This window comes from Eutrema salsugineum, unplaced genomic scaffold (assembly GCF_000478725.1).
Source record: "Eutrema salsugineum unplaced genomic scaffold, Eutsalg1_0 scaffold_5, whole genome shotgun sequence".
NCBI classification, from domain to species: domain Eukaryota; kingdom Viridiplantae; phylum Streptophyta; class Magnoliopsida; order Brassicales; family Brassicaceae; genus Eutrema; species Eutrema salsugineum.
Genome location: NW_006256612.1, coordinates 8,039,583 through 8,055,260, shown reverse-complemented (window position 1 = coordinate 8,055,260; position 15,678 = coordinate 8,039,583). Strand labels below are relative to the sequence as shown.

General features: G+C 36.0%; 5 protein-coding genes across 7 annotated transcripts; 3 read left to right on the top strand and 2 right to left on the bottom strand.

The window, feature by feature from the left end:
- Nucleotides 1–383: 383 nt before the first annotated feature.
- Nucleotides 384–2,201, top strand: LOC18992806 (uncharacterized protein C57A10.07). 2 transcript variants are annotated; one of them, XM_024153336.1, is made up of 4 exons: nucleotides 384–564; nucleotides 752–1,415; nucleotides 1,495–1,616; nucleotides 1,712–2,201. In XM_024153336.1, the coding sequence occupies exons 2-4, from the start codon at nucleotides 824–826 to the stop codon at nucleotides 2,027–2,029; spliced, it is 1,032 nt and encodes a 343-aa protein (XP_024009104.1). In that variant the 5' UTR covers nucleotides 384–564; nucleotides 752–823; the 3' UTR covers nucleotides 2,030–2,201. The 2 variants fall into 2 exon arrangements, with proteins under 2 accessions (XP_024009104.1, XP_006416310.1); XM_006416247.2 differs by having other exon boundaries at nucleotides 384–1,415.
- A 38-nt stretch (nucleotides 2,202–2,239) lies between these two features.
- Nucleotides 2,240–5,388, bottom strand: LOC18992805 (TOM1-like protein 3). 2 transcript variants are annotated; one of them, XM_006416246.2, is made up of 10 exons: nucleotides 5,294–5,388; nucleotides 4,580–4,736; nucleotides 4,389–4,467; nucleotides 4,187–4,285; nucleotides 3,984–4,097; nucleotides 3,746–3,897; nucleotides 3,524–3,605; nucleotides 3,356–3,441; nucleotides 3,073–3,258; nucleotides 2,240–2,995 (listed from the first exon to the last, which is right to left on the bottom strand). In XM_006416246.2, the coding sequence occupies exons 2-10, from the start codon at nucleotides 4,687–4,689 to the stop codon at nucleotides 2,377–2,379; spliced, it is 1,527 nt and encodes a 508-aa protein (XP_006416309.1). In that variant the 5' UTR covers nucleotides 4,690–4,736; nucleotides 5,294–5,388; the 3' UTR covers nucleotides 2,240–2,376. The 2 variants fall into 2 exon arrangements, with proteins under 2 accessions (XP_006416309.1, XP_024009103.1); XM_024153335.1 differs by having other exon boundaries at nucleotides 5,193–5,376.
- A 387-nt stretch (nucleotides 5,389–5,775) lies between these two features.
- On the bottom strand, nucleotides 5,776–7,548 carry LOC18992804. The gene is made up of 2 exons (XM_006416245.2): nucleotides 6,732–7,548; nucleotides 5,776–6,145 (listed from the first exon to the last, which is right to left on the bottom strand). Exons 1-2 carry the CDS (start codon nucleotides 7,406–7,408, stop codon nucleotides 6,100–6,102), a joined length of 723 nt encoding a protein of 240 aa, XP_006416308.1. The 5' UTR covers nucleotides 7,409–7,548; the 3' UTR covers nucleotides 5,776–6,099.
- Nucleotides 7,549–8,856: 1,308 nt separating this feature from the next.
- Nucleotides 8,857–9,118, top strand: LOC18992803 (the record flags this gene model as incomplete). The annotated part of the gene is made up of 1 exon (XM_006416244.2): nucleotides 8,857–9,118. A coding segment is annotated over one exon (219 nt), but the record flags the coding sequence as incomplete, so codon positions are not given.
- A 1,466-nt stretch (nucleotides 9,119–10,584) lies between these two features.
- On the top strand, nucleotides 10,585–13,632 carry LOC18992802 (2-oxoisovalerate dehydrogenase subunit alpha 1, mitochondrial). The gene is made up of 9 exons (XM_006416243.2): nucleotides 10,585–10,913; nucleotides 11,561–11,698; nucleotides 11,781–11,963; nucleotides 12,044–12,201; nucleotides 12,288–12,387; nucleotides 12,499–12,610; nucleotides 12,711–12,850; nucleotides 12,937–13,122; nucleotides 13,212–13,632. The coding sequence occupies exons 1-9, from the start codon at nucleotides 10,683–10,685 to the stop codon at nucleotides 13,377–13,379; spliced, it is 1,416 nt and encodes a 471-aa protein (XP_006416306.1). The 5' UTR covers nucleotides 10,585–10,682; the 3' UTR covers nucleotides 13,380–13,632.
- Nucleotides 13,633–15,678: the final 2,046 nt, after the last annotated feature.

Genomic DNA, 15,678 nt, shown 5'->3' with positions numbered 1-15,678 from the left:
TGGCGTAGTATTTTTTTGTTAAAAGGTTCTCATTAGTTGACAAAATAAAAACTTTAGAAGCTATGATCCTAAAATCATACGGTTGATTACAAAAAACATGTTTCCAATGGCTATATCAGCCCTATAAACTTTTATATTTAAGCTCGGATGTTCAAACCAGTCGTCCTACATATATCTATTTTTTTTCATAGTTATGATAATTTTGGAGCAATTTTTTTAAAAAAAATTCGAAATTAAGAAAAATGATGAAAACGAACCATAAATGAATTTTTTTTATAACCCATTACATTGACATGGACCAAAAGGTGGATCTGGGCTTAAAGATTTCAAAGTTTTGGATTCTGGACGATTCTCCTCCAATTCTCTTCCTCGCTCACGTCGACGACATCTTTCCGAGTTTTCTAATTAGTACTGCAACATCTTTCCGAGAATTGTCTTAAAATCTTCGAACTTGACGGTCGAATATATTACCACACTCTCGGTCAACGGAGTAGATGCAAAACTCTACATCTGGTTTCTTATATTGAAAGCTCTAGAATTCACCGGACATTGAAATAAAATCTCGTGAGTTTTTTTTTTCTCGTTAATTTCTCTGCCTCGATTCTGGAAAATTTTTCACCTGGGTTGTGATCGAATATCCTTTAATTTGTTGTCGAGATTTATCTTTGAAGTCAATGATCTGGGTTTGATCAAAGTCTGCAACTTTCTGTTGATTACACACTTATGAAATTTTGATGATCACACGTATTAGTCTCCCTAAATCTGATCTGGGAATGCTCAATCTCCCTCATTGCTGGTCTCGATCCCTGGGTTTGGTTGTATAATGAATAAATATCCACTTGGGTCGAGTAATCCCAACAAATCGTATTATGCGTACCCAAGAGCTGGCGATTTTGATTTAGAATCAGGAACTGTCAGAAAATTTAGAAAGCCGAAGAATTCGTTTGCCAAAATGTTCAAATCTCTCGGGAATCGCCTTCACCACTTCTTCAAATTACACCCGATCCTCGTTTTCATCATCCTCCTCTCCTTCGGGATCACATTCCTGATATTCCTGTCGTCGATATACGAGAACCATGTTCGATCAACGATCACTTATAAGAAGACGGATTTGGATAACGATGGTTACCCATTTGCGAATCTGAAAAACCTCGTGATGGTGGCTGGACATTCTGTTTATACGAGCAGTGATTGTGGTAGAGTTGATAAGGAGGATTCGTGGTTCTTGGAGTCTTATCAGAAGCATCCAGGTCAGGCGTCGACGTTCTTGAGCCATATAGAAGAAGGTGTTGAGGCTGCAGCTAAAGATGATGAGTCTTTGCTTCTGTTTAGTGGAGGAGAGACTCGTAAAGACGCAGGGCCTCGCAGTGAAGCTCAGAGTTATTGGGCTGTCGCTGAGTCTAAAGGATGGTTCGGTGAGTGTAATTACTAACTCTGCTATGTTAGTTTCTGCTCTTTGTTACATTGATGGTTTGATTGTTGATATTGGGACAGGCAAGGATGAGGTGAGGTCAAGGGCATTGACGGAAGAGCATGCCAGAGACAGTTTTGAGAATCTTCTCTTTAGCGTGTGTAGATTCAGAGAGCTCACAGGCTCTTACCCAAAGAACATAACAGTAAAGCCTTTTGCTTTCAAAATTTTCTCCCTCTTTAGTAATTGAAAGGTTGTTCATTCTTGTGATGTTAATGTATCCTTTGATGCTTGGATCAGGTTGTGAGTTATGATTTTAAAGAGGAGAGATTTGCGCATTTGCACCGTTCGGCAATGGGGTTTCCGGAATCAAGATTCTTCTACTTGGGAACTCCAGCTTCACTTTCGTCTAAAGAAAGCGCTCTGAAAGGCGAGGCTATGGTTAGAGCTCAGTTTCAAGAAGACCCATACGGATGTGTTGGTTCGCTTTGGCGTAAGAAGCTGAAGCGTGACCCTTTCCACAGGACTATACCTTACCCTAATGGTTGCCCTGAAATTGGAGGATTGTTCAGGTACTGTGGTTCAGCTCCTTTTCCTGGCTCTCTCCCATGGGATTGATCTGTGGTAGACCTACACTAGACTTGCTTACAGGAACCAATACTCGATCGAGAACTTTTTTTTTGTTACTCTTATGAGATTGAATAGGAGAATCTTTGTATTCCGCAGACTGAGAATTTATATACATTGTATTAAATGCGATTTACCTGGTATACATGGTGAGATTTCCATCCAGTATCCAGTAATAGTCTCTAGATATTCACTTTTTTATTTGATAAAAAAATTTATTAAAAAAAAAAAACACGACTTTCATCATCCATGTTCAATCAAAGAAAACAAGAACACAAGTGAAGAAGAAAGAATGGTAAAGAGTAGTTGTTACTAAAGCAACAACTGGCAGCTCTGTCTCAAAACGGTTTGTTGTTCTGATTGTTGGGTTTGGAGGAAGAAGAAGAAGACGATGGTTTCCTGGTTTTTGCAAAGTCCACCAGGTCTTTGAAAAGGATATCCTCTGGTTTGTCATCTTTCTTTGGTGGTGTAGCAGCAGAAGCAGCAGAGGCGGTTGGATTCAGAGAGAGATTCCGCGATTGTCCCACGAGATCCTCGTAAGAGGAATCAGAGCCACTGCTTGAGTGTTGAGGAACATTATTATGCTTCAAGTATTCTGGCCTACGGTTGGTTCTAGCAGACATCGGTGGTGGAAAAACCCTGGTTCCTTCATCCCAAGGAGCAGGAGGCAATCGCTCTGATTGGTCATTAACTGGTTTGGTGAACAAAGCTTGCTCAGGGGATTTGCTATGGGGAGTTGGATCATCGAAAACAGGAGCAGAAGAGTCTTGATTTGATGAATGGGAAGTACTCGGAGGCTTTACACTCTCCGAGGTTCCTTGAGGTTTGTAGACATCACCACTGAGGAAGTCCATAGCACCAGATTCAACATGTACTGGCCTCCTTGTAGATGGTGGGGGAGGAAGGATAGGGTTGAAACCCCCTTGTCCACTCCCTCGTGCGCTCTCTCTTTTCGACCTGCAGAGATGAGATCGATGAATTCTAGCAATCCAAGTCTTGGGAGTCAACGGGAATGAGCAAGGATTGGGTATTACCTGTGAGCTAGCTGAGCAAAATCATCATCTGACTCATCATCATCGTCGTGGTTGATGCTGACAAGCGGTATTGGAGTGGAAGCTGTTGCAGGAACAGAGTTTCCCTTTGCCTTATCATCATGGTGCTGAAGAACACGCTGCAAATTGTCGTTTAATGCCAATCCTTGACAGAGAAGTTCCTCATCTCTGCAAAAAAGGAAGGAGTCTCTTATTCGCCATTAACAAACTCTATCAAATTGAGCAAAGAACAGGAGGGTGAAGGAGAAAACAAACGAATCCTTACGATGTAGTGTTGACCAGAGTCATTACACGTCTTTGATAAGTACGGCATTGCTCTACCAAGTCAACTATAAGTTCTTCCTTTAAACCCTGTCACAACATCAAGAATAGTTAGTGTTTCATATCAGATCAAACAACAGAGCCACTAAATCAAATTTTGAAAATATCCTACCTCAGGATGGCTTGGATCAAGAGCCCCAAGCATGTCCATCAAAATATCAACTGATCCTTGAGCACTTTGAATCTCTTCCATGCTATAAAAAACGAAGATACAAAAGTCTTTAACATGCTTGAGATCAAGGCATACATATTTATCCATTAGACAAGTCTAACAAACAAAATTACTTGATAGAGAAGAGAACGCTGACAGGAAATTCTACAAGGGAGAGTGTACCTGAGTGCAGAAGCATCATCACTTTGCAAAGATGCTTGAATAGCAGCATCTTCATCAGTTGCAGTGGCGTGAGCAATAATGGGCTGAGATTGAGGTGGAGTGAAGAATGGTACACTGCTCTCGGTTCGAGGTGGGAACTCAATTCCAGCAGACTAAAAGTTTCAAAAGGCAAAACCGGTTATCATGACTTTGATACATAATATAGAATTGTATATACATAACAAAACTCAAGCTATACCCTGAGTTCATTATAAGCATTGTAATACTGAGGGAATCTTCCGCCACTTCCACCAAAAGCTTCTTGCCATGTATCTAATAAACTAAGTATCTTCTCCCTTACACTCAAGTCTGGCTGCATAAGTGAGTTTGGTAAATTTCCAGGGTAAGCGAATTTGATGATAGAATTGAAATATAACAAGCAGGTGAGAGATGGTAACAAACCTTTTTCTTCACGATTTTGACCATATCAGGCAAAATATCACGGTCCACGATAAGCTGGTACACGCTCTCGCCACAATTCTTACTCAGAGTTTCCAATGCCTTAACCAAAACCCCCCGAGCATTTATGAATGAGAATATCAGTATACTAAACATAACCAAACCAAAGCATTGTATCCTTGAATAAGTATAACAATGCACTTACATAAAGAGCAAGAATCTGCACTTTAGAATTTTTACTTCCTAACCGCTTCTTGAGCACCTTCACTGCTTCTTTTGCTTGACTACAGAAACAAAAGAAGGTAAGAATTCTAAGCCTCCTAGCCTAAACTCATTCAGATATCAGTAATTCAAAAAGCGGTTCTGAGAGTAAGAAAACACATCAAACGACGTTACCTAGGATCCATGTTGATAATGTCACACAGTTCAATGTTGATAGCCCAATCTGGACCAATCAGCATATCATTTGTAGCCCTCTCAGCACAAGCAGCCGCGTTATTTGCCATTGCAAGTTCGCTTCTTTTTCAATTCAAATCCTAAAGCTTCAAGTTTCCTATAAGTACAAACAAAGGTTGAAACACCATTATATATAACCTCTCAATTCCAGTAAGTTTATAAAGAAATAAAGATCAAACACTGTATCACATCACTGGAATCAAGACAGTTGAAAACAAATAACAGCTATCACAATCCACAAACCAGCTTGTAACCAGACCAGATCACGAAGCCAGAAGCATCGATTGTAAAACAAAAAACCAAGTAGAACAATATCTATGTGAAATCCTCAGAAGAAGAAAATCCAAAATCACGAAATTGCCTTCTTTTACGAAAACCCATGACAGATTAAGCCAGCAAATTACCAAATCCAACAAACTGGAAATCAAGGAAACAACAATTGAGAAAGTATGAATCGAAGTCTAGACAAGAGTTTCAAATAAAACCCATAATGTGTTTACATCTGTAAAATTAAGGAAGATAACCGAATCAGCACAAACATAACAGAATTCACCTGTCTATAGACTTTAAACTTGAGAATAGGTGATAGACCGAGCGAAAATTTGCGATTGAGGAGATGAAACAATTTAACGAATTCTCGGGAAAAAAACTAACACTTGTATTCGAAAACGATCGAACTTTTGTATGATTGTATCAGGTCATCATCAGGCTTAGCCGTCCATAAATCAACTGCGACTTCTTTGTTCTATCATTTAGCAAGATGCAAACTTTTGTGTTTTGGCTTTTGTCTCACTATGCTAAAGTAACGGTCGGTGACGGAAAAGAAAGAATATTAATTAGGTTGAAAGTAATGATCATTACCAACTAATAATATACCAAAATTTCCTTAAACTAAATCCAAATTGATTTCATTTTTCATCATTGACTTTTCTTCCGAGAACTCCAAAACGCTGTAGAGGTAAAACGCGTTTCCTAAACACAGCAAACAAAGACGCGCGTTTAGACGAGAACAGCCACTCCTAAAACAAAAAAATTTAAAATTCTCTTATAGTCCAGAGCATGACCCACGCGGGTACCGATTTTCCACACCAGCTTTCTCTTTGAACAGAAAAGAACTCTCCTTTTAAGGCAAAGTATGATGTAAATTTATTAGTTTTAGGCTTTTAATAAAGTAACAAGGGTAATCGAGTAGGTCCTAAAACAAAGTATTCAGAGCTAATCAGTGCACATTAAACTCTATTTACATAAATTAAATTCGTATCCAAAACGATGCACACGCTAATAAAAAAGCAAAATTTAGGAGTATCATCATAAAAGTTGTCATCTTTGTGGCACAATCAACGGTTTTCATCTCTCCGGTCTCATCTCCTCTGTTCTTGGAACCATTCCTCGGAAGATTCATAGCCATGAAAACCTAAATAGCTCACCACACATTGAGGATTAACTCTGGTTCACTCTTGTCAATGTAAACTCCAGAGGAACGAGAAGCAGCCACTGTTTCTATCCCTGCATGTGATCAAACCCCAAAAGTTTCCATAAATGCCAATGAGATTTGAGTTATGCACTATGAATCATTCAGACAGACAGAGTCCTAAATCTTAACTTCCCTTAAAGTCTTAAAAGATCTACAGAGTATTTTTCGGTAATGATATAATTTACATAGTTTCATAATTAATGGGGAAGATAAGAAGTCTTAAACTAGACAACAAAATTTCCAAACAACCAAAAAGATCGTTAATACTTCACATGATGAACAATAAAGGGTATTATAAAACAGTTCCAGTAAGACAACGGAAGAGGTGAAACAATTAAAAGTTGATTTCCTTTATTTTCTTTTCTTTGCAAACAGAGATTTTTATCATAGAGCAGCAGATACCATATACCTGTACGGACACAGGGTATTTAACTCTCGAGGAAAAATATCATCAAGATTTTAAAAATGATCAACAATTAACAAAAAAGCAAAGCCAATTAATTCATGTTTATATGCGTCGATGAATGCTTAGAACAATTGTGAATTTTCATCAATACCAGAGCAAATCCAACTAGCATTGCGTATGTGAATATGAAAGATACCCAACTTCAAACATACCTTAGGCTGATGCTTCGACTCCTACTACTGCTGCTGCTACTGCTACTTCCGCTTCTCTCTGTGCTCGAGCTTTCTCTCGGATCAGACAATCTATTCCACCATTCTTTATCCTCTGCTTTCACTGACTCTTCGGAGATCGAAGGTCTCGGTGAAACCCGAGAATCTTTAACCGTCACAGAAGAATCCACCTTCTTATACTTCGTCATCTTCTTCGTCGTATCTTTCTTAGATCCTAAGCTAACAGGAAACATCATTTTAAGAAGAAAGCCACTGTCTTTTACGCTACTGTTTCGATTCGGATCAACCCATTTATCACTCTTCGTCTTCCTCACAGCGTTACTCTGCCTATTCGTTCTCTTAGGCAATTCATCGAACACCTTCCTGTCACTCTCTTCGTTTCCCCTCACTTCGACAAGATCCTTCAATGAAAGCTCGTAACACGACTCGGGCATCTTACTAACCATGTCCATAAGCTCTCGTTGGCCACGAGCGATAGCCTCTGCCTTCGAGTCCGGCGAGAGGCTCCAGTAATCTTCTGGCCGGTGACGAGGACTCTTCGGCGGACTGGTTCTCCACAGGGTAGGCGAACAGACGCCGGAATCTGAGTGATCACTGGGAATACTTGGAAAACACAAATGGGTATTGAAGGATTTAGCTGAAGGATCTAACATCGCCATTTTGGCAAGAACGAGAGAGAAGGAGAGAGAGGAACCGTGCAAATCGCAAATCAAAACTAAAAGTGAGGTTTTGTTCAGAAACAAGCCATTTGTATTATTTTACAAAGGAAAGGAGAAAATAATATTTTGCTTGACCCGTTCATGGCATACGTAGCAGCATATACTAGAATATTGAAAACGATTTTGATTTCATTAAATAGAAGTAAAGTTTTAGTTCAGATTTTTAATGAAAAATTATATTAAAAATATTCTGGGCTTTAATTTGAATGTCGCGTTATTCTCAGAGTGGTTAAATCAGTATTTAATTTGGGGAAGGTGTTGCTGTCAATTAAGGTTTAATATGATTTGCAGATCGTAACGGGATTTCAGCAAAGCTTAAGGGATTAGGATTCTTAAAAGTCAAGCCCTTCTAGATCATCCTCACACCAAACAAAAAAAGTCGACGATGACATTATGATAGTTTTTGTTAATGTTGAAATTTAGAAATTTTATCACCATAAAAATAGAACTTGAGAAGCTAAGCATATGAAAAAGGAAAAACAAAATTTATTGACAATTAACAAAACATCACCTACACTGCTTTTTGGAACATTGCTTTCTTATTACACTACACACAAAATATTCATTGATTCCATAGTGTTTGAGGCGTGTTTATAGAAAATGAAATTTTATGATGTCATAATCTATAATGCGAAACATACTGTTGAAAAGAAGGTAAGATAAGTAAGTAGGATGACGATCGGTTGAACAGAAAAAAAGTAGTATACATAATACAATTCGTGAAATTTCTCTACTTTCTAAGAGCGTTGGCCTTTGTAAGATTTAGACTTTTACTGTTTGTTTTGTTAAAAGCATGCTTGATTAAGCGTGTCTAGTAACACAGGTAAAATACGAGGTTGATTAGTATATTCCTTGCAAATCTCAAACGAATCTCTATTCACGTTTTGGAGAAAGAAAAAGGTCGAGAGATGCATCTTTTTTCAAACAACGAGAGATGAATCTATATTCACTACAAAACTTTCTTTATATTCATACAATGTTCGGGTTTTTTATAATAAAGTTGAAAATGGAATCTCAATAAAAAGGATAATTATCATGAAATTTTATGAAAAATAAAGAAGGGAATCTAATATCAGACTAAAAAATAATATAAAAAATCCAGCATTAAAACATTTAGATATCTATGAAACTTTTTTTTGTAATTATCAGTTTGTCTCATTTTGTAAGATTTGTCTAATTATTAATCTTTTAATAAATATATGAAGAAAAAAATTCTGACAAAATTCCAAATCTGCTAATAAAATCAAAGTCCAATAATAAACTGTAAGATCTTCATGCGTAAACTATTTTAATTTTATGTATAATATGTTTTTAAATGGATGAGATGTATAAATTATATGATGCTTCCTGATCATTCCTAAATATACTTAAAAATCAAACAAATCAAAATGAAGAGAAAGATAACTATGGTGTGGATCACGATGCTACTGATTATGATACTTACAATGGTGGGAGGTGAAGCAAAGCCAGACGAGGAGTGCCAACGGGAGTGCCACGAGCACTGTTTAGGCACTTCCATTGTCGCAGAGTGTCTCAAATGTCTTGGACAATGTGGAAAGACTCCATCGGTTGTGGTCAGAACCATGGATTTTAACGAACATACATAACAACAAATCAATTCAAATGTCATTTTATCTTATGATAGATATATGGGTGGATATTTCTCTAGTATTTCGTATATTATATATGTTCATGCTATTATTTTTATAAATTCGCGAATCCTAAATTTTAAATATTGTGTGTACTTGAATCGGTGAATAAATGTCACTCAATATGGGAGACATGTTATAAAGGGCTAGCTCAACTGTTACACTTAAATTACAAATTTTGTTTTCTAGATATTCTCCGGTTCCGTTTCTTGTCAGCTGTTTTGCGATATCGATATGTGTTGATGTAGATCTACGCCTATTACGAATAATTCATTTATGTCTGATGATTTCGTGTTTACTATGTAGTTTTCTATGCTATATCAGACTTTTTCCATCGATTCTTCTGATTTATATATGAGATGGTGTGTTTCGTTTTACTATCTACCTATCAATAGTAACTTGTCTCCTACTCCGCTGTTCTGTCCTGTCCTCATGGTATAGTTACGGTTTTAGATCTATGCTTCTTGTCCTAACTCAGCTGTTTACTGTAACATCGATGTAGATCGACGCTTGTTATGAATGATTCGTTACATCTAATATTAGACCCCCAAAAAAATCTGTGAACAAATATTTTTATATGGGAGGCACGTCCAAAGGACTAACAGAGAATATGATTAGAATGTCATGCTTTTTAATTCTTGGACCTGTTAGAGACCAGAGACATCATGTTCTTTGTTGGAAACTATGTTTCGACCGACTTTATTAATTAGTATTGTACTAATGAAGGGAACGATGTAATGGCAATGGCTGGACATAGTTGGTTATCCAAGTTTATAATGTTGATGATTCTTTAGTTATCTGGATATGTTAGGTGGTTTGGTATTAGAATTAAGTTAGGTCCCTACTACCTGATTGGGCTAATCTAGGCCAAACCATATATCTAAGTTAGGTCCAAGTAAGCTTTATCAGTTACGTTTGATGTAACTCATCAATGAATCTTAATTTGAGAAAATATCAACTCTTCAATCGTTTCGGGTGATTGTATGTAACAATTCAACTAATCTAAAATGGAAATATTTTCACGTGATGTCAATATAATTTTTCTTTGTTTTGAGAAAGTAAAAAAAAAATAGTTCACGGACGTCATGACAAATTCAAAGAAAGACACAAATGACACGCAAGTAGGTGACTTTACAAATTTGCGATAGTTGGATAAAGATCAAACGCTATTGAAAAAGCACAGTACAGTTTGGTTTGGTGGTTGAGAAATCTTTAAATGATTTGCTATATATGCAATGCAACTTCTTTCAATAATCAAATATTATTTTCTTCTAATAGTCGATAGTACTTGTTCACTATAATTAGTGAAACTAAAAATCCCAAAAAGCGAGGAAGATAATAATTTTTAGACATATATTTAATATTTTAGTGATTAAAAAAAGGAAAAGAGTTGGAGATAGATAGATACGAATGACATGTCAAGTCCGACAAGGAAGCACACACACTTGTCGTCCATGTAAATCCTTTGCCCTGAAACATCGTTAAAGACAACTTCTTTCTTCTTCTTCTTCATACTCTTCACCCATTTTCTTCTCCTTGTCCTTTTTTTATTTGTCTTTGCATACATGGCGATCTGGTTTGCTAGATCCAGAAACATCGTTTCTAGCCTGAGACAGAATCTTGGTTTGTCGAAAATTCTCTTCAAACGCGATTACTCTCATCGTCCCGTTTTTAAAAATTCTCAGTTATCCTCTACGGTGTTTTTGGGTCCCGTCAAGAGCCTCCGTCACGAGTCTACGGCAGTGGAGAAACAGCCTGATTTGGTTCAACTCAGTGATGAGGAAGATGCCCAGCTGGTATTATTTTATTTGGTGAAAAATATTTATACTGGTTTTCACGTGGTTATACATAATACTGAATTAAAACAATACTGAATTAAAACATTTGGATTAGTTCACAAAACGCTTATTTCAATTGTACAAATCAATATGTTAAAGGATTTAATTAGTGCTTCGAAGGAAGGAGATATGTTCAGTTTTTTCTTGTTTAGTAGAACTAGTTTTTCGGTTTAATGGTGTTCAATCCGGTTGAAGTCGATTTCGTATTGGTCATTTCGAAGTTTGACGATTTCTTGGTTCATAAATCATAAGATACAAAAGCTATATTCAAACCAAATCTAGTTGAAACTGTTTTTCATACTTGTATTCCAAAAAAAAAAAAAAATTGTATAAAAAATTGGTTTGATTTGACCATCGCATGAGAAAAAGTAGAGACCACAAGTCACACGTACGAATAGTTCAAGTGCTGTGCAGGTCCCATTTTGAGTTATTTGATTTGAGTACGTGTACGTCTCATTCATAAGTCACAGCGGTCTGTATCTTCCAAAATCCGTGCGGACACTATTTTCACTATGACCCCTGTTTTTATAAAACTTTCTTACATATGTCCTAATAGTCTCTCATATTACCGAATGCTACCCCTAAACCGTATTTGAAATTTCTAGGAATTGGATTTTCCGGGAGGCAAAGTCGGTTACACATCCGAGATGAAATTCATACCGGAATCTTCTTCTCGGAGAATCCCGTGTTATCGGGTTCTTGACGAAGACGGAAGAATCATCCCCGATAGCGATTTCATTCCGGTACAGCAAATTTTAAAAACAGAATTGGTATGATCTGGTTTAGTGTTGACCAACAGTTTTTTTCCTGACTGAAACCGAAAAGGTGAGCGAGAAACTCGCCGTGAGAATGTACGAGCAAATGGCGACGCTTCAGGTGATGGACCACATCTTCTACGAAGCTCAACGTCAAGGAAGAATCTCTTTCTATCTAACTTCCGTCGGAGAAGAAGCCATTAACATCGCTTCCGCCGCCGCTCTCAGCTCTGACGACGTCGTTTTGCCTCAGGTAAGCTCCTCGCGTCTCCTCTACTTATCACTTTTGATTCCGGTTTGATTTAACCGGGAAATTTGGTTTTTGGTTAACAGTACCGAGAGCCTGGAGTTCTTCTATGGCGTGGCTTCACGTTGGAGGAGTTTGCGAACCAGTGCTTTGGGAACAAAGCTGATTATGGCAAAGGCAGACAAATGCCGATCCATTACGGCTCCAATAGACACAACTACTTCACCGTCTCCTCTCCAATCGCGTAAGAACCAATCCTTGATTGTTCTTTTATTTGAGGGTTTTTTTTTCTTGTTTTTGCTGAATCTGTTTCTTGTAATTTTGATTCAGCACGCAGCTTCCTCAAGCTGCTGGAGTTGGCTATTCTCTCAAAATGGAGAAGAAGAACGCTTGTGCAGTAACATTCATTGGAGATGGTGGCACAAGCGAGGTTGTGATTTCAATTATAACAAAAAAACGTTAAATTTTCATTCTTCCATGAAGAATTCACATTTCAAGAAATGAAAAGTTTCAACTTTTGGTATTGATTTTTGGGGGATAGGGAGATTTTCACGCCGGACTGAATTTCGCGGCGGTGATGGAAGCTCCGGTAGTATTTATCTGTCGAAACAACGGTTGGGCCATAAGTACTCATATCTCAGAACAATTCAGAAGTATGAAACTAACTAACTTCCTCTGTTTTTTTTTCTACTACACAAAGACCAAACAAATCCTCTGTTTTTTCTTAAGCGAGCTTAAGTGGTTGTTTTACAGGTGATGGAATTGTTGTGAAAGGTCAAGCTTACGGTATTCGAAGCATCCGTGTGGACGGTAACGATGCTCTCGCAGTTTATAGCGCGGTACGCTCAGCAAGAGAAATGGCTGTAACAGAACAAAGACCAGTTCTCATCGAGGTTAAAAACCATATTAGAGAACTGTCACAAAGTTTACAACTTTTTTCTCCTTTAGTGTCTTTAGTGAAATGAGGTTTTTTTTGCAGGCGATGACATATAGAGTAGGACATCATTCTACATCAGATGATTCGACTAAATACAGGGCGGCCGATGAAATCCAGTACTGGAAAATGTCGAGAAATCCTGTGAACAGATTCAGGAAATGGGTTGAGGATAATGGATGGTGGAGTGAGGAAGATGAATCTAAGCTAAGATCTAACACAAGAAAACAGGTAAAAATTCCAAAACCACCGTGACGACGATCTTGATGTTAAGGTTGATGTTATTTAACCGTTTAAGTTTGGTTTTTCTGTGTTTGTAGCTTCTACAAGCGATTCAGGCGGCGGAGAAGTGGGAGAAACAACCACTGATAGAGTTGTTTAACGATGTGTATGATGTTAAACCAAAGAATCTAGAGGAGCAAGAACTTGGTTTAAAGGGATTAGTAGAGAAACGACCTCAAGATTATCCTCCTGGTTTTCATGTCTAAATCTAGAGGAAGTGTGATGTTGAAGATCTCGTTCTCATTTACGGTGTAATGTGTATCATGTACATTGATTATTTATATTGCCCACGAATCGAATAGTACTCGAGGACGATTGAAACCAGCATTACGAGCATCGTGAAACGGCCTTGAGAATGTTATATTCGTCGTTTAATAGTTGGTTAGTATGACCGTAATGCAAAATTTGAACATGTTTATGCATGATATAATAAAATAGGCCTCAAGAAAAGTTTCCTTTGTTGTGTGACTCAAACCTTCATAGGATGTTTATATTTGACTTTGGCTCTATCCAAATTTCAGAATTGTCGAGTCATAACCCACTCTGTTGAAATTTAATATATCAAGACTGATTATGGGCAGAATAATATAGCTAGTTGACTAACTTTCTAGTAGCTATATTATTATTATCAAACTGTTTTATCCCATCCCAGAATTCTTCCTTTTTCGATATATCAATTTGGTACAACGACGTGTGTATGCAAAAATATTAGAAGAAGATGCTTTAGTTGACTTTGTATAAGCATTATACATTTACATATCGCAGCAATAAAATTAGCGTCATAATTCAAATGAAAAATAATTAACTATATTGAGCATTTTATATTTTGACGTCGAAATATCTTACTAAACATGATATAAATGTGTTTGCGTGCGAATATTTACTACAGTCTATAATTCTGATAAATAATTCGTGTTTGAATATTTATTAGTGTCCACCAGTAAAGACGAGTTTTTAGGCCATGCGAAAGTTTATAAACTTCCAACACAATTCAATTAGTCTTGCTGTATGTCTTTTGTATACGTTAGATTTCTTCTGACTTTTAATGTAGATTTATTTAACATATATAATCGACTATCAGTTAGGATTTAGGATATAATCTAGCTAATGGGGAGCGACTATAAAATTGTGTGGGCTTAATTAGAAAAATGTAGCAACTACTCTATTATATAAAGCTAGCTGGTTGATGTTTATGCATTTGAGGGCGCTTGAGTATTGGTGAGAGCTTCGTTGGAAAAATAAAACGTGCCCACCTATCCAAATGACATCTTCGTAGTCAAGCTAATATGATTAAATGATGAATAAGTGATAATTTTTGTTTAGATATATAAACATGGTGTCTATATTCTTTAAAGAAAAGTTATTCTGAATGCATATAAAATTTGACATCGCAATTTTATTTTCAAAAATGAGGATTCTTCCAGATAAAAACATAGCTATTATACCTAAAAAAATCAGTATGTATTTCTATATACAGTTGAAAAATTAAAAAAAAAATGTATCAACAATACATATTATAAAATATGATGTGGTTAAAATTTGTTTGCCACATTATGGTAGTTATTAGTAAATATTTTGTAAAGTAACATTACATACGTGTTAAAAATGTAATTAAATACCATATGCTTGTAGCCCATTAGATGATGTGAGAAATGAGTGGATCTCCTTCGTTGCGGCTTCGATTTTAATCAAATAACAAAAGTTGTCAACTTTTCGAATTTTTTGACACACATTCGTTCCTCATCTTTTTTTTTGGGTTAAAGCAGACCCGTGGCCAGAGATTGAGAGCCCCGATCTTTTAAAAAAATTCTCTATTAATATATTACCATCCCAATTTATATAAAATTAATTTAATTCATAGAAAGCAAATAATAATCATTAATATTTCAAATTCATATAAAACTAATAATACATATAAATAATATAATATTATTATTTTTAAATTCACAAAACTACAATACATATCTACAATTTTAAACTTATTTCAATCTAAAATCTAAATCATATTTTTTGAAGTTGATAAATTAACTAATTATTTGAATTATCCTTTGTAATTTAGTCTAAATCATAAATTAAACTAAATTTAAATTATATAAAACAGAATTGTAGAAAAAATATTTAGCAATTAGAAGATATTAATTAATTATGTGGTTGTTGTGAAAAGAAAATTTGAGTTGCGTAAGATTTCAACGAAAAATAAAACAAGAAAATTTAAAATTTTCTAGTTGTTTAAATTACTATATATGTATAGATTTAATATTTTATAATTAGTTAATATTTTTGAGTTGCGTAAAATATTTTTTAATTAGATATATATTTTTTAACATATTCATTAATTTTATACAAAGAAAAATTTCCTACTACTAATAATTAATGAATTTAATTAGAAAATTGGGCCTTTCATTTTTTAAAAAACAAATAAACCCGTAGGCGAGTGTTTCTTTTTCTACTTCATAGGCACAGCCTTGGGTTAAAGCACTCCTCTTCTCTTCTTCTATTTTATTA

What these genes read in the sequence shown, in the direction of transcription:
- LOC18992804 (XM_006416245.2), bottom strand. Translation starts at nt 7,408, where the DNA reads ATGGCGATGTTAGATCCTTCAGCTAAATCCTTCAATACCCATTTGTGT. An exon ending in AGTCGAAGCATCAGCCTAAG is followed by an intron (nt 6,146 to 6,731) that starts GTATGTTTGAAG and finishes GATCACATGCAG; the next exon opens with GGATAGAAACAGTGGCTGCT.
- LOC18992805 (XM_006416246.2), bottom strand. Translation starts at nt 4,689, where the DNA reads ATGGCAAATAACGCGGCTGCTTGTGCTGAGAGGGCTACAAATGATATG. An exon ending in ATTATCAACATGGATCCTAG is followed by an intron (nt 4,468 to 4,579) that starts GTAACGTCGTTT and finishes TTGTTTCTGTAG; the next exon opens with TCAAGCAAAAGAAGCAGTGA. An exon ending in TTTGCTCAGCTAGCTCACAG is followed by an intron (nt 2,996 to 3,072) that starts GTAATACCCAAT and finishes TCATCTCTGCAG; the next exon opens with GTCGAAAAGAGAGAGCGCAC.
- LOC18992802 (XM_006416243.2), top strand. Translation starts at nt 10,683, where the DNA reads ATGGCGATCTGGTTTGCTAGATCCAGAAACATCGTTTCTAGCCTGAGA. An exon ending in GAGATGGTGGCACAAGCGAG is followed by an intron (nt 12,388 to 12,498) that starts GTTGTGATTTCA and finishes TTTGGGGGATAG; the next exon opens with GGAGATTTTCACGCCGGACT. An exon ending in GATCTAACACAAGAAAACAG is followed by an intron (nt 13,123 to 13,211) that starts GTAAAAATTCCA and finishes CTGTGTTTGTAG; the next exon opens with CTTCTACAAGCGATTCAGGC.
- LOC18992806 (XM_024153336.1), top strand. Translation starts at nt 824, where the DNA reads ATGAATAAATATCCACTTGGGTCGAGTAATCCCAACAAATCGTATTAT. An exon ending in TGAGTCTAAAGGATGGTTCG is followed by an intron (nt 1,416 to 1,494) that starts GTGAGTGTAATT and finishes ATATTGGGACAG; the next exon opens with GCAAGGATGAGGTGAGGTCA. An exon ending in CTTACCCAAAGAACATAACA is followed by an intron (nt 1,617 to 1,711) that starts GTAAAGCCTTTT and finishes TGCTTGGATCAG; the next exon opens with GTTGTGAGTTATGATTTTAA.